Source organism: Labrus mixtus, chromosome 6 (genome assembly GCF_963584025.1).
Source record: "Labrus mixtus chromosome 6, fLabMix1.1, whole genome shotgun sequence".
Classification (NCBI taxonomy): domain Eukaryota; kingdom Metazoa; phylum Chordata; class Actinopteri; order Labriformes; family Labridae; genus Labrus; species Labrus mixtus.
This window is the reverse complement of record NC_083617.1, coordinates 30,393,187-30,409,346: the sequence shown is the minus strand read 5'-3', so window position 1 is coordinate 30,409,346 and position 16,160 is coordinate 30,393,187. Positions and strand designations below refer to the sequence as shown.

The window sequence follows — 16,160 nt, the reverse complement described above, 5'->3', positions numbered from 1 at the left end:
GTCCATATGACACGATGGATGTAATAACACTGACAAAATGTCAGTAAGGGATTGCATATGCTTTGGGCATACTGTGGTAATAGGAGATTGTTATAATGTAATCGGTTACAGCAGGACATCAAACCCGACAATTTCTATTTACGCTAAAATCATGATGAGAGGAGCATGTCAAATATTATGTTCATCCTTTAGTTTAAGGAACATCACTCTCTCACTTTTCACTGTTTTTCATTTTATTTAAAAATGAATAGTTATAGTGATTGTTCCACTGATTTCAATATGTTATATGTAAAATGATATTCTTTATATTTATATTATTGATATAGGTTTCATTCCCTCGACCCAAGTCCAAAGCCTGAAAAGTGTTGCACAGAATTGCCTTCATCTTCCAGTTCTCATAAGGACATCTAATGTTTTTCATCAAAGAATAACATGAGCATTTAAAGGGATCTGTCTTCAAATACCAGGCATAAATGAAAGTAGGCTAAAGCAAAGACATTAATGAAAGAACTAAATGATTTGTATCGCTCGTAATCATTTATTGCTGGTTTGCAAGAATTGCGAGTATAACAATTCCCCCTTTCAAAAGTTTTTTCTACCAAGAAAATTTGAAACTGCTTTTAGTTACTGTAACAGATTACACCAGGCTGTCTCAGTAATCACTCTATAAAGTAATCCCATTATATAAAATCCCTGACTCTTATCCTCACTGGCGCAGGAGGTAGATGGAGGAGGAAATTGGTTGAAAGCAATTAGCATACTTAAAACATTGATTAGTTTACAATTTTCCAATTTAAAATGATTATTTATTAACTAAACCTGCAGAGTTATTAAAGCTAAGAATGATAAAGAAAAAATTTGTGGATATCATTTTTTCTATTACCTTTTTTTTTTACTTAGGCACAATTAGTGACCTTTTCCCATCGTTTCTCAGGCTATACCTATTTTGAAATCCACTCCTATTTGTATCTCTTTGCTTACAAGTCCCGATAATCAATTCACAAAAAGTCATTACATGTAATCCAAGACTCTTTAATCTCATTTATATACAGGGTACATGAAGGAGAGGAAATTAGTCCCAAGTGATTGGCATGAAATGCCTGATCATCTCATGGTGTCTAAGTGGATAGAAATAAATGTCACATAGTCAGGTGGGATGCCCTTGACAGCTTCGTCTAATTCTTCTTACAGTTTGGTACAAAAAGTCACAGCGTTCTAAAAGTTTTATTTAGCTTTTCTGAACTTTTGTTGACCTTCCTTTCTCAACCCTTAATCCTAATCAAACTTTGTTTAAAGAGGGTAAAAATACACTTAGATAATGTAGAATTGCTAAAACATCTTCACTGTCAAAGACTACCTTTATCTTTGTTTTGTCGTAAGAACATTCAATCCTTTTAATCATAGAAATGACACTTAAAAGTTGAATTGAAACCCTAGTTGTCTAGTGAATGTCATGTGGCCTGCTTAGATGTCTGATCGAAGGCCATGAGGCTCACAGCAGCCGTCATTGTCCTCGTTCAACGCACTGAATAGTAATTAAATATGCCACTTATGCTTCACTGATTCATTTCCTTCACAAATTTGAAGCTCAGTAGAATACTTTTTTTTTCTGTGCAGAAGGGCTGTATTGTATCCAGTATGGCCTCATTACAAGGGCAAAAGGGCTTGGTGTGGGGGAGGGCAGGGGCAGGGAGGGGGGAGAAGCACCCCATGAAGACATTGTGCTTAACATCACTAAATACCTCAAACGCCACATTGTCCTTCCCAGCCCTCAATTAGTGGGGTTTCTTGTTGGAAGCACTGATTTCATACAGGGAGATTTCTTTTTAGAGAAAATCCGGCCCTGTGCAGGCAGGAAACTCTTTGAAAATCTAATGAAGAACACACCAGTCATGCAGCGTTTTCAGTCTCAGAGCAACATTGGTTAACAAAGCTCCTCTTCTGCGTCTCTTCTGCTAAAAGCTAGACCGTGGTGGCTGTAAGTGTAGCCTGCACTATCAGTGTTGGACAGTGTCCAGCCAAAGAGGCTCTTTGCCCTGCCCTCAGGCCTCTTCAGCTCGTGGATCTCCGTGCGGAGGAACGCCTCTTTGGTGGCTGTGACAGGGAGAATTAGGCAAGAGATGCGGGTTCACTTGCCCTGCATAGGGGCTTATCTTGAGCTAAGCTGAGGGACTAATAGCAAAGCCAGCCTCTGCTCCAGCCGGTCTGAGGGCACAGGGAACCATCTGTCCACTCTGTGGATAACTGACAACAAAGGGGGCAAACATTGAACACGGACTGCAAACTTCAAGGCTCTTCATTTAGGTGCAAAGCAGAAATAAAGAAGAGGAGCAAGAGTTTTGTTTATAAGGTCAGTACTGTACTAATGATTCTTGTTTCACAGGCCTCTCACTGAACCAAGACTTCAAGACTTTCCGCTAACTAGTTTCTAGTGACATTGTTGCAGATTTAATGAGTGTTGGGGTTTCAGCATACTGAATGTCTTAGTAAAACTTCAAATTCAGCCTCACATTTTGGTTCTGTTCATGTCAAGAGAGCTGAAGAAAGTTTTAATGCACAACTCCTGACTCCCATTAGGGTTGAATTAATTGGAGCTGCTTGTTTTTCTGTACTCTGCTGTGTTGTACATGAATTTCTTTGTACTCTAAACCTCAAAGTCAATGCAACAAGGTTTTAAATAGAATGTGACTTAGATCCTAGAAAGATAAATAGTGATGGATCAATACAATCATTATGATAATAAGTAAATGTACAGTATTTTTTTCTATGTATACAGCATTGTTTGAACAATAATCTATTTAGACGTGTGTTTGAGAAGTGGAGCACGTTAATCCAATTAAACAAATAATCTTTTCTTACTGATTTCAGGAAGCTATGAAAAAAAATGTTTTCGGTTCACATTTCAACTTTTCTAATATCCCTCAAATAATCCAAGAAGACACTGTTCTCAATTTCTCTCGAGGAAAAACGTCAAGTTTTTTTTATTGTCGTGGCACATTTCTGCCTTTCAGTGCCCTGGGTGCGGGGCTTCAGTATTATCTGTTTTATCATTTGTACTCCATGGGTGCTGTTGTTCACCACTGTTTTGTTCAGGAGTCTTGAGTGGGTGATGATGTGCAAGAGGTGACAGAAATGGGTCAAAAGGGTTTTAGCATTAACTAAACAAATCCCAGCCTATAGGATTAGACGGCACTGTTGCTGTTTATTTGATGTATTCCCTGTTACTATATAATGATACACAAAGGAGACAATAGTTGTGAGTTATTAGAAAGACTTCCTCCACTTATTCATGATGTTGTTGAAACTAAGTCCTTTAGCTCGGTGTGGAATTATCAACAGTGGAATGTGCCAGAACAATATCTTATTGTACGCTTGTCTCAGCAGTTGGAAAATCATGTTTTGTTTGCTTGTTATATTGCCACAGTACATCGAACAACTATAACCAATCATGAATAACTGTACTCACACTTGTGCTACCACTTGTATTGGCATACAGTATGTTACCCAAATCCAAACTCTGTTTTGGTCATTTTTGGTGTGGAATGGCAACAGAGCGTAATTCTAATTCTGTAATTATTGATTTGTTTGGGTATCTAGGCAAACTGTTAGTTTCAAGCAGCAAACTCCTGTGTGAAAAAATTAAGCCAATGCAGAAGTGCAAAAATTGCAGTTACACCAACGTCCACTTGAGGCTGGCTGCAAAATCTGCATAAATCAATAACACACCTATTCAAAAGGCCATTTTTACTGCAGAAATACCTTTACAGTCTGGTTCAAAAAGGGACTCTATAGTCTGACTAGCTTATTCCCTGATCCGCACACACTTTACCAGGGGTGATTTTTTTTCTTATAACTTATCCATTGTGATTTTATGAAGAAAAAGAGTTGTTCATTACAAGGGGCAAGGCTGAGCTGATTGATAGGCGCGCGCGTTACAGCTGTTTGCCAGGAGACTTCAGGCCTGCCTCAGCTCCAGCTCTTTCCCTGTAAGGTTGACATAAAGTTAGTTTGAGATGACATTTCCAATATGGTGACAGCCAACGATGGCCTGCAGAAGTCTGCTTAAGAAACAAAGGGGTGATGTCACTGAGACTACGTCCATGTTTTTATGCAGACTATGGTTAGCTTCGGTTTACTTAGCTTTGAAAACAGATCAGTTGGAAATAGTTGGCTCAGTAGAAAAAGGTAATAAAAAAAAGGAAAAAGAATCTCTACAGTCTATAAAGCTACAGTTGTGACACCCATAGACTGTAAATAATTGTACTTCACCCATATGTTACTGAAGGGGGCTCTGGGAGCCCATTGGTGGTGGTCTGTGTTGGAAATGCTATCTCAACTGACCTTTCAGTCAACCTAATGGCACGCAAAGAGCTGAGCTGAGGCTGGTCTTAAGCCTCTTGACAAACAGCTACACCCTCCCGCTCATCAGTCAGGTCAGCCAAGTGCTTAATTATGAACAACTCTTATCCTTCATCAAATCAATAAGGATGAGTCACCCCCCACCCCCATACAGTGTGTCCCCATAAAGACATGCGCTATCAAGACCCATTCCATTGTTGGTACCAGGCTGTGTATGTTAATTTCTGCTATCATAATGAACATTTTAATTTGGGGTGTGTATGTGACTTCCGGGTCTTATAGAGCCAGCCTCGAATGTACACTCGAGGAACTGCAAGTTTTTTGCACCTCCACATTGGCTTCATTTTTCAACACCCGAAGTTGCTGCTTGGTGTCATCTGGCACTACTGATTTTTTTTCTTTATCATTATTATTATTATTATTTAATGGTGGTTAGCAAACACTACTGACACTGTCTGGTAGAAGTAATGCATTACAACCAGGCGGCAGCAAAAATAATTGAAAAATTACATTTTTAAGATGAGATAAAAGCTACATAAAAGCTTAAATTTTCTATATATGAATGACTACTGTATTTCAGTATTTGAACATCGTTGTCCATCCCTATAGCCCACATATTGATACCAAGCTGTGACCTCTGTTGTTGAAAAAATAAAAAATAAGCCAATGTGTATTTGCTGAATTGACATGAGGTTTGAAGTTGTTAAACAGAAGAGACAGAATGTCTAACAATAAAAAATATACAGTATATTTTAAGTTGAATGTGCACATCAGACCAAATTCCATATTGACCTCTTTTCAATTTAACATTCTGTCATTTAGATCATTCTGTAATTATTTCACTTAATTCTTCAACTAAATTAATTGACTTTGAGAAGAATCAGTCAATTAGATGCTGAGCTTTAGAAGAAAAAGATCCTTTTACTTATCCTGCGAGGGGAAATTCAATGTATCAAGTCCAGTGTTGAAAACAAACTGTGAAAGCATCTCTCAGAACTATGATAATCCAACAAACACATCGACCACGGTCCTTTAAGTCTCCCGTCTGTCTGTAAGAGTGCAATAAGCTGTCCTCCCTACACTGCATCCAGACATTCTTTATTTGTTCTGCAAATGTGATGGATTGGATATGGAGCCAACACAGAGCAGACATTGTGTGGTGTCAGTGTGATATTAAGAGACATTCACACACACATCACTTGATTCTCAGGTCTCCACAGCGTCCTCCTTTGTATCTTATCTTATCCAAGGGTTACACAACTTCTATTAAGCTGGAACTACAGACACAGTCCCATGTGAAGATTTCACCCAGTGATTGGCTTATCTTACTCACAAGTACACGATCAGAAGACAACAACATCTTGCAACTCTCCAGAGAACATCACTCCCGTGAAAAAGAAGCTAAAATGTTAGTTTGGCTTCTTCAAGCAGCTGACAATGTTTATCGAATCTTTCACACACTGATCTATTGTCTTTGCTTTTGACTGATTTAACAATGGTGATGTAAATAGGGGATAACCTATTTCATTCAGCTGTATATATTTGACTGTAACAAAAAGTAGATAGTTTGCATGAGCAGTGATAACCAAAATGGATTTACAGACGGTTCAAATATGAAAGATGCTTTGCTCTGACCTCATTTAACTATTATGAAACCAACTGAAATACTAAATCTCTTTTTAAAAACTGGAACTTTCCTAATTAGTTTCTTACTCATTGCAGAGTGCTAATTTTAAAGCTTGGAAAACGCAGAATGTCTGACAAGGAAGACATGGCTACAGATGGAAATCTGAATGTTACACTGACACTGAGGCTGCTGATGCATGGAAAGGTAATGCACATAAATAATAAACCCTAAAGCATGTTATGTCCTTTTGTAGAAGTCGCCAAATAGGATGGTAATAGAACGTCCTTGATGTCCAAATCAGAAAAGCTGTTTGGAGAAAATGGTGTGTGCTGACACTTGCCTAAACATTGTTATCTATCTATTCGCAGGAAGTAGGCAGCATAATTGGAAAGGTAAATTTGATCATTAGCATTTATTGATTCATCTTTTTTTTCCCTTCATAAAACTAACCACTCCTTCTGTTTTATTTCCCTTGGATGATTCAAGAAAGGAGAAACAGTAAAGAAAATGAGGGAGGAGGTGAGCATTGACTCCCATAATGTGGAAACTCGTATAATTTATGTGTTCAGGCAGATCAATTACAACAAACTGTGGTAGGAATAATTGTGGATTTGTATTTCCAGAGTGGTGCACGAATCAACATATCGGAGGGATCATCACCGGAGAGAATAGTTACCATCACAGGGCCAACAGAAAGCATTTTCAGAGCGTTCTCCATGATCGCACAGAAGTTTGAGGAGGTACAGCAAAACACATGTGCAAAAACTCCACTTTAACCTTTCAAATACTGTCTGTACAGTTTAAATGTTTTTGTAGGAGTCAAATACAGACCCTTTAAAAATGTTGTCTATAGTCTGAAGGACACTGCATGCCCTTTTTCCTCTGTCTTTTGTAAAAAATGGAACTTGTCAAATAAGGTTGACATTCTTACAGTTGTGAAAAACATATTTTTGAATTGTCCCTCAGGATATTACTGCAGCAATGACGAACAGCAGCGTGACAAGCAAGCCACCTGTGACACTTCGCCTGGTTTTCCCAGGGAGCCAGTGTGGCTCACTGATTGGCAAAGGAGGCTCAAAGATCAAAGAAATCAGAGAGGTATAATTCCTGTTCTTTTTTTTTTGTTTTGCGTTAGAAACTTGTCTTTTTGCGTCCAAATGGGGACAGAGAACATCGATGTTGTCCTTGCTGCCCTGATACCAAAAGTATCCAACACTCCAGTCAAAGTTTTCATGTTTATCTCTCCCTTAAAATTTGTGTATTTTTGTGGTTGCTGCTCATGAAAATCTCACTGATTATGCCTGTAAAGATCGGTAGAGGCTGACTGCTCCTTCTGAATGGACAATATTTGTGTACTCCTCTGCAAATATTGGAGAGCACATTGCTATTTGGCTTGCAGCTGCTCCCTGCATGTCGAATGTGTTCAGGGTAATTTGTGGGTGCTTGAAACAGCATTTCAATTTGGGTGATGGAGTCCTACTTTCAGTAATAAATAGCCTTTGTTTCTTCTGTTGTCTGGTGATATTAAGACCACAGGCGCTCAGGTTCAGGTGGCAGGAGACATGCTGCCGGACTCCACAGAGAGGGCTGTCACAATCTCCGGCACTCCACAAGCCATTACTCAGTGTGTAAGACACATCTGCTCTGTCATGCTGGAGGTAAGCACTGTCAGACAGCAGATGATCCTCACATTCAACAACTATTTTGGTATCAAGTCAAATTTGTTTAGGATGGGGTAGAAGGTATTTAGGAGCACATTAAGTCAACATATTTCAGTCACAGCAACATTTTACTCCTGCAAGATTAAAGCTTTGTGCTCCTGATTGTGAGATGTGCCGCATTAACATCACTATTAATAATGTACATGCAGTGATTTCTGTATACTGTTCATTTTTCTAACTGTGTAAACCATTAGTTGCCAATATTGGATGAAATTGTCAATATTGAAAATGTTTTCTCTACATAAATATTTCAACATTTCTTAGTTGAATAGTAATTTATTTTGTGTCTTGAGCTAGTTGAGTAAATTAGTTGGGCTCTTTTTGCATTCTTTGTAGCTCTTAAAGTACCCTTGAGAGGAAAATATTGAATAACATTTTGTATTATTTATCGTATTATCACTTTTTTTGAATCTAATTGCTTTTTAACCTTAAATTAAAATGGGCTAAAAATGATTCTTGTTACTCAGAGGAAAGAGGTGAGATAAAGTTAAGCATTTACTCACACTTTTTCTATCAGAAAAAACCTCTACAACCTATTTCTTTTTTGGCTCTCTTCATAATAGGTTTTTGGTCCAAGGTTTCATGCAACCTTCTCAACCAAAGAATGTGGTATAAAGAGATTCAGCTGGGGAATTAAAAAAGGTTGATAAATTACAGCAGAGCCACTTCTTTTCTCAGATGTAACAGTGTATGAATTTTTCTCCCTTATTGGTTTGCATGACTGTGTCTCTAGTCTCCACCAAAAGGAGCAACAATTCCCTACCGTCCCAAGGCTATGCCTATACCTGGGGCCCACGCAGTTTTGGCTCCACAACACTCAGCACAAGTAAGTGGCCAAAAACGAGTTACTTAGTTGTGATTGCTACCACTTTTCAAAAACATTATAATTGAAGGGGCTTTGTATTTTATGGGATCTCAGAGTCACAACGATCATTAGGCATATTTTTACCACGAGAGGGACACATCTTTGTAATTACACAGCAATAAACTCTTCATACTGTAATAGTGCTCTGTAAGAGGAGGCAATGATCATATAAAAAATTGCCTTAGTTGAATTCAGCCGAGCTGTAATGTGACAGTTATATGAAAGACCCCATTTACATTAATAATTCCCCCAGCGGTGTGAAACCTGAAAGATGTCGTGACTAAAGCTCATATTTTCCATGAGCTGGCTAATCGCTGTCCTGAATTTGGCGCAGTCTGTTCTGACCTATCAGACATCTGTCTATGTTATTGGATTTCTGGCCATGGTCAAAAGGGGAGAAAACAGCAGATGACATTTAGATGAAATTCCATCAAATCTATACACATTAGAGAGCCATGGAAATGAGAAGGGAATGGATTTTCAGACATGGACTAGCTGCACTGAGTTTACTCTTCAAGCTTTCTAACGTGACATATTTGAACACGTGTGCATTTACCTCATGACCCCATCTCCCCTGTTATTTCTCATAGGCCTTTGCACTACCAGGGCAGTATGCGTTCGCACATCAGGATGTAAGTATGCTTGTTTGAATCATGACTGACATCCACCCTAATGACCTGCTCCTGCCCACTCCTTCCAAGCCACCACTTCACCCTATATGTACCCTACTCTGAAAAGATGAAACTTTAATTACCCAGATCTGTTGACATTACTAACACTAACATGAGATAGCACAATGCTTTGATTAAAATAATTGAAACCATTTATGATCAGTTTTAGCTTTGTAGCAAGACATGTGACTGTATTTCTAGATGGCTGCCATGAGAAGCCAGCATGCTTTCTGAAGGAAATGAATCTCTGCACACTGACACCATCTGTGATGTTTGTGAACTTCACATTGGCTCTGTATTGTAGTTGTCAGCTCCTCTGAAATAATCCAGTTTGATTGGTTAGCTCTAACTTCCTTCCTACCCTGCAGTTGACCAAGCTTCACCAGTTGGCTATGCAGCATATCCCCCTCCCTTCCCTTGGGCAGAGCAACCCTACCTTCCCTGGTACGTACCCACGGCTCCCCGGGGAAGTCCATCTATTCCCCTGTCTTCACTCCTCTTCGAATCACATCTTCAAAACAACACTTTCACATCAGACTTCAGAGAGGATCAAGGATGTCTCCATTTTTCCAGAGTTTAAATACTCTCACTCAGGTTTCTTGTATAAGGAGGCTTTTATAACATGTACTTGTTACAAAAATGACATGTTCGGCTTTGCATGTGTTTGCATGTTTTTGTAGCAGAAATCTATTTTAAAAATGCTGAATAGAACAGGTTTAGCCACCAGACTAGTTTACTTTAAAAACGTAAGGGTACTCAATGAATTATTTATATTCCATATCACAGATTGAAGCAGACAGAATGAAACGCACAATTAAAAAACAGCAGAGTTCCCTGGAAGAGAAATGTGAAAAATAAGACAAATATTTACAGTTTAGTAAATATTTGACCATTTCCCACTATTTCTCATTTCCTCACAAATTTTCAGCTCCATTTGCCCAATTTCCCTCTCTTAAAGCAAAACCTAATCTCTTCACCCCATCCTCCACCTCTGCAACATTTCTCCTCCAATTCTAACATCGTCTTGGCCAGACCATCCCTGACCTCAACAACCCCAAGTACTCATATACTCTGCCACAACTAACTGAAGACAAAACATTACATGTTATTTTAAAAGGAAGGGCTGGTGTGTCAAAACATGTTCATTTGAATGATAGTTCATTTTTATCATTTCAACATTAAATAGGTTACTAGAATATGTGTTTGAAATGGATATAGAGTATGTGTGTCTATCAAGAAAGATTGTAATGCTATTTTCATGTTTCTAATTTAGCAGTGAATCAGTGATAAGCTAAAGTAGAGCAACATGTCATGCCATGAATGTGGAAGCCATTAGTGCCGTACTGTTGTTAGCATTCCTTGTCCTACTTTGCAGGATTGGATGCATCTGCCCCCACAAGTTCACAAGAGCTGGCAATACCCAATGATGTAAGTGCCACATTGTTTGTATGTTTTTTACAGTGCTAAAACTGGCACCCACAATCCTCCGGTTTTTTCTTCAACACTTTCTAGGATGCCAGTTATAATGAGGAATTTCTGGACATACGTTTTACTATTTCACTTTCTCAGCTGCAGAATGTAATATATATTCTGTTAACTTTGGTGATGAAAAATGATTGCATGTATACACAGCAATCATCATTATGATGGTAGGACTGGCTGGTTGTTTCTTCAATATTATATTAAAAAAAACCCACTGAAACAACAATAGGAGATTATTTTTAAAGCTTCTGTTGCGCTCAATTAGCTATGCTTCCATCAGGAATCATAAATCATTTCAGAATAAGAGATAACTGGAAACCAGGTAGCTTGGAGTGTTTTCTATATTTCTATAGAGCTACAGGTAATCTACAATATAATCGTTGCTACTAATCTAGTTCAAGGTTTTCTTACAGAGCATCAGATGAGAAGATCAATATCACTCGTGTCTGGATGCTTATGATTGCTGCAGTGATATCCTGAGGAACAATTCAGCAGCAGCTATTAGCTTAACATAAAGACTGGAAATGAGGGAAACAGATAGTCAAAGCTGTCACTAATTAACATGTTATATCTGCAGTTTATTTAATCAGTACAAAAGATGACAGGTGGTGGTTTTAAGTGGGGATTATGTGCCTGTCTATTCATCTGGCAGGAGCAGTGACTTCCTGGAGTCTTGCCGTGCAACCAGATACGTTAAATAGCTGTACTCTCTGGTTTTCATGCCGATTAAACAAGCAATGTATGCGTGTCCAAGTTATTTGTTTAACTCTGTTTTGTATACTTGTGCTAAGCTAACTAACTGCTGTTGTTAGCATACTTTTTTTTACCATAGAGCCAAATCAAATTCTTGGCCATGAATTCAACACTGTAAATGTAGTACTCCAAACGTCAAAATGCTGCTTTAAGATAAGAGGGCAGCGATGACCGCACTTTGATTACATGTATCATCAACAGACGTTTCATGCAATCTTAGAATTAAAGTATCCGCTGTAAGCAAAGAGGAACAATGCCTTTAAGGATTCTTTCTGTCACTACACAACTGGGAGTGTGGATGTCCTCTGTAAACAGCTTCCTAGAGACTGTAATGCTGCTATTACTGTAGTTATTTACAAACACTGTCTGAAAGCAAATTCCTTAAAAGCTACAGAACGTGGACTCATTTCCTATTTACATGTCTCTCTCCCCTTCCAGTTTATTGGCTGTATAATTGGGAGACAAGGCAGCAAGATCAATGAGATTCGCCAGGTCTCTGGAGCTCACATCAAAATTGCCAGCGCAACTGATGGATCAGCCGTGCGCCAAGTCACGATCACAGGCTCGCCAGCCAGCATCAGTGTGGCCCAGTACCTCATCAATGCCAGGTAAGACATTACACAGGGCGGTCAAGTCTAGTAGGGTTTCACAACTCAGCCTGATGATAACACAGCCAAACACATGCTATTATATGAGGGCAAAACTTAATGTGCTCTAGATGAGGCTGCTCCATTCTCTTGACTGCATTAAAATCCTTATTGTCTCTGCTTTTTTAACACATTCCTTCTTTGATTCTTATGTTTTCTCCTCTCTCTCATCCCCCTGCTCTTTTGTCTCACCTGTTCTCCCCCCTTTTATTTTTCACCTTCTCCTTTTAACTTTTCACCATCTAATCATCCTGACCTGCAGCTTAGAGATGGCTAAATACACCATGCAGGCCGCTTCCTCTGCGACCCCAGTTGACTTCAACATGAGCTTCGCTCAATCTCCCACTGCCTCCACTGCTGCTACCTCTATGGCTGTCTTGGCAGCCACATCCCAAGCCCCCACCACCATTAACGTCCACACTCCCTCCACCTTATCAGCCATCCAAAACCCACACTACGCCGTCCCTGTTTCCAGTCTGCTTGGCATGAAAACTCTCCCTGTCCTGGCTGTCCACTCAGCAGCTGCTTCCAGCCTAACACAGGGTTTATCCCCTTACGCTGCAAAAATGCAAACCTCTGGCATCAAAAAATCTGAGAGGCAGAAGTTTGCTCCTTATTGATGACAGTGTAGCTGACAGGTAAAACATTATTAAATGATGAGAGAATACTTAAAACTTGGCCATGAACTGGCTAAAAAGTAGCTTATACTAGTGTGTGTAAGTTTTGCCAGTGTGGCACTTCTTACTGATAAACCAGGAGAATATTAGAAATATGTCCTCAATTATTAAAACAGGTACCAGATGTGCATATATGCTCAGTATTATCTTAAGGGTGTGCATAACATTTAATAATGCTAACTCAGACTTGTATGACTATCATAGAAAAAGATATTTTTTCAAATGGACTCATTTCAGAGCTTTATAAGACTTAAACCAGGAGAGGTATTTTCCATGATGCAAATGTTGACTTAGTTGTCTATCTGTATAAATAGTTTTTGTTAGTTAATGCAAACGAGTATCATTAGATGTGGTGCTCTGTTGGCAGCAGGCTGTTAAATTGTTTGTCTTGTACAATAGAAGTCAGTGTGTTAAAATAAAGGATCGCTCTACTCTCTTGTCATCTTAACCTTTCCATCACCATAGGCTCTCATCAACGCTAACAGGCTTGGGTGTTCTGTAGTAGCGTTGCACTGTAGCAGTTCTGATGGGATTATCCTAAACCCACATTGGATTCTTGTGGATTTCTCTCTACACAGTATTTCCGTAAGGCAGGAAAGGCCTTACAAACTCATTTATTGTTTCTGTACGCCACCTTGTTTATTCTCCAACCTAAGAGAGTGGAAGGCTTTGAAATTCAGTGGCTGAAATGGACGCTGAGCAATTATTGTAATAAATGTTTTATTCATGTTTTTGGTGGGGGTCTACTCCCAAACAATGCAGAATTGTAATATTTGTTGATGAAATGACTTTGAAATAAATGGGACTTTTTATGAATAATGATTGATTCTTTTATTCTGTTAGTGTAGAAAATCTTTTAACATCAATGGTGATATCACCGACCCAGAAATAAAAAGAACTTCTCTGACTGCACTGTTTACTCTCCACTGGCTTTGAGCTTTAATTGTAGATAAATCAGGACAACACATTTCCACTCTGCTGGAATTACAGTTTATTCCTCAGGAGGGAATTAAGCTATTTTGTTCAGAATGTCATGTCTTTGAGAATAAATCTCTGTGGACCCCGACTATGTTTTTATGAAAGAAAAGTAGAACATGAAGTTGTAGGACCTTGTATACATGCAGTGAATAAGGAATTGCAGCACCTGTAACTCCTTATAAGTAATGACGTATTTCTCACTTTGTATTGATGCAAATCTGGACATACAGAAAAATCTAACTTTTCTAAAACTGGCATGGTTAAGCTTTTATTTCTCCAGTGTTTGTGTTCTTTAAAAGAGGAAGGAAAGACCCCCAGAATGGTGTCACTTATAACACACATTTGTCCTATTTTTTAGGATCTGATATTTTTCTTTTGAGAGGATACTGTATGTCCATGTAAAACATTCAATATCAGTAACATTTAAAAATGTCGACCTAAAGAGAGAATTACAGTTTGCAACACAGAGGTGTTCAGAGATCTTGGCAAGTGTACAAAAACAACTGTGCAAAAATAGTCCACGGTATTAGGATGTAGTGTGTGTGGCAGAGGGCACAAAGCTACAAAACAAACTTTTCTACCTGCACCCTGCACAAGTAAACTTGGTGTAACCCCATTGTAAATATTCAACAAAAACTGTGGCAAAATTCTCATGGGTCTGGAAAAAGAACAACTTAACCTTCAGTTGTCCTCTCAAGCATACTGCTAATGGGCAGGTAGGTTATAGTGTAGTCAGTTCATGCTGCTTTGTGTCCCAGCCTGAACTCCCGCCTGCCGCTTTAGTGTAACACCAGGAGGTGGGCACTTCTGTTCTGCCTGTTCGTGGAGTATGGGAAGCAAGCCATACAGGCCATTTCCACAGCAGGGCCTGAAATGCTGAAGTGGAGATAATCAATAGTTAATGGGGGCAGAAATGTAATGACAGTGAAGGATGACATTTGAACCTCGGGGAAGGTGTAGCAAAAGAGAACAGTGCTGCATGTATTCTGGTGTGTGCCCAGGGCAGTTATGGGTTCACTGCTAGCCACTAATGCTAAATTAATGATTGCCTTTTTCAGCCTCACAAAAGCAGGAGCTGCTCCCATCATGTAGTTCCATCATATATTTGAAAATGCAATTTAGAGGTACAGAAGTAAATAATTAAGATGCATATTTGATGAAGTCCATAGCAAATTAGAGAGCAATGCTGTCAGTCAATCTCTGATTCAAAGTCACTGAAGTGCATTTGATCCTGTTGGGATAGACTCATATGTGGTGCCATATTAGAATCTTTTACAAAACACTTTCTCCCTTTTTACTTCCTTTATTATTATTATTTTTGGGCCATTTCTGCCTTTATTAGATAGGACAGCTGAAGAGAGACATGAAATGTTGGGAGGAGAGAGTGGAGGATGAGGACCACAGCCTCTGTACATGGGGCACGTGGCATAACCACTTTGGTCACCTGTGCCCCTACAAAACACTTTCTATAAAATGTATCTTAAACACCTTATATTTTTCTGTCTTCCTGCAGAAGTTTAGATTTGTTTATTTGGCTGGTTTATTGATTTTTATATGGCTTATAGTTTCGGCAATCTCTGTTGGTATTTCTAGGATCTTCTGAGAATCACTTAGTTTTGTTCTCAACTGTTTATTTGGCTCTGCTGCTTTTTGGCAAATCTGAGGGTTTTAGCAGTTAAAATTCTACCATGCAGTTAATAAAAGTAACAATATCACAGGGGAAACGCAATCATAACCCAATCCTGCATTTCAAGTGCAACTTCAGTAAAAAACTCCAAAGTTACATTTAGGTCAAAAGTACCCACCAGAGATATGAAGCCAAGCTTAACTCTGTCAGAGTCATAATTTGTATTACATTTTGGGTTATTCTATAGATACATTAACATAATGCTGACTGAGATAGATCTCATTTATGGAGCTCATTTAACTGTTAACATAATACGATTGGTGGATTTAATTAATTGTCACATTGCATCATAATTCATGTCCTCAATTATTATCCACTTAATCTCAACAATTTTGGATGGATAAGCATGAGTTTTAATGATTGATTTTAAAATCATAAAACACTGAAACTGTTTAGGATGAATCCCCATCAGCACATTCTCATATGCAGTGAAGCATGAAGTGCAATGATTTGCAGGCTGAAGTTGAACATTTCAAAAGAGAACTTGGCCCCAGGCATGCTCAAAGTTCAGATCAACAGCTGTGCATCTCTCTGCAAGAGCAAGACTTTTGCTAGTTATTAAGGCCGAATTGTTGAGTGAGACACTTGATGGACAACTTAATTGTCAACTTGCAATAAAGGAAGTTATAGAATCAATATTCTTCACTCACCTTGATTAACTCCCAGAAATCATGGCCCTTCACAACAAGTCCT

The 16,160-nt window shown here is 38.8% G+C and overlaps 1 protein-coding gene across 4 annotated transcripts; it reads left to right on the top strand.

Moving 5' to 3' along the window:
* Positions 1-1,768: 1,768 nt before the first annotated feature.
* On the top strand, positions 1,769-13,593 carry zgc:110045 (uncharacterized protein LOC664755 homolog). 4 transcript variants are annotated; one of them, XM_061040899.1, is made up of 13 exons: positions 1,769-2,350; positions 6,082-6,190; positions 6,355-6,378; positions 6,473-6,505; positions 6,610-6,726; positions 6,953-7,084; positions 7,516-7,644; positions 8,441-8,533; positions 9,163-9,204; positions 9,612-9,837; positions 10,619-10,671; positions 11,917-12,086; positions 13,268-13,593. In XM_061040899.1, the coding sequence occupies exons 2-13, from the start codon at positions 6,113-6,115 to the stop codon at positions 13,302-13,304; spliced, it is 1,134 nt and encodes a 377-aa protein (XP_060896882.1). In that variant the 5' UTR covers positions 1,769-2,350; positions 6,082-6,112; the 3' UTR covers positions 13,305-13,593. The 4 variants fall into 4 exon arrangements, with proteins under 4 accessions (XP_060896882.1, XP_060896883.1, XP_060896880.1 ...); XM_061040900.1 differs by having other exon boundaries at positions 1,772-2,350; positions 9,612-9,687; XM_061040897.1 differs by having other exon boundaries at positions 1,772-2,350; positions 12,388-13,593.
* Positions 13,594-16,160: the final 2,567 nt, after the last annotated feature.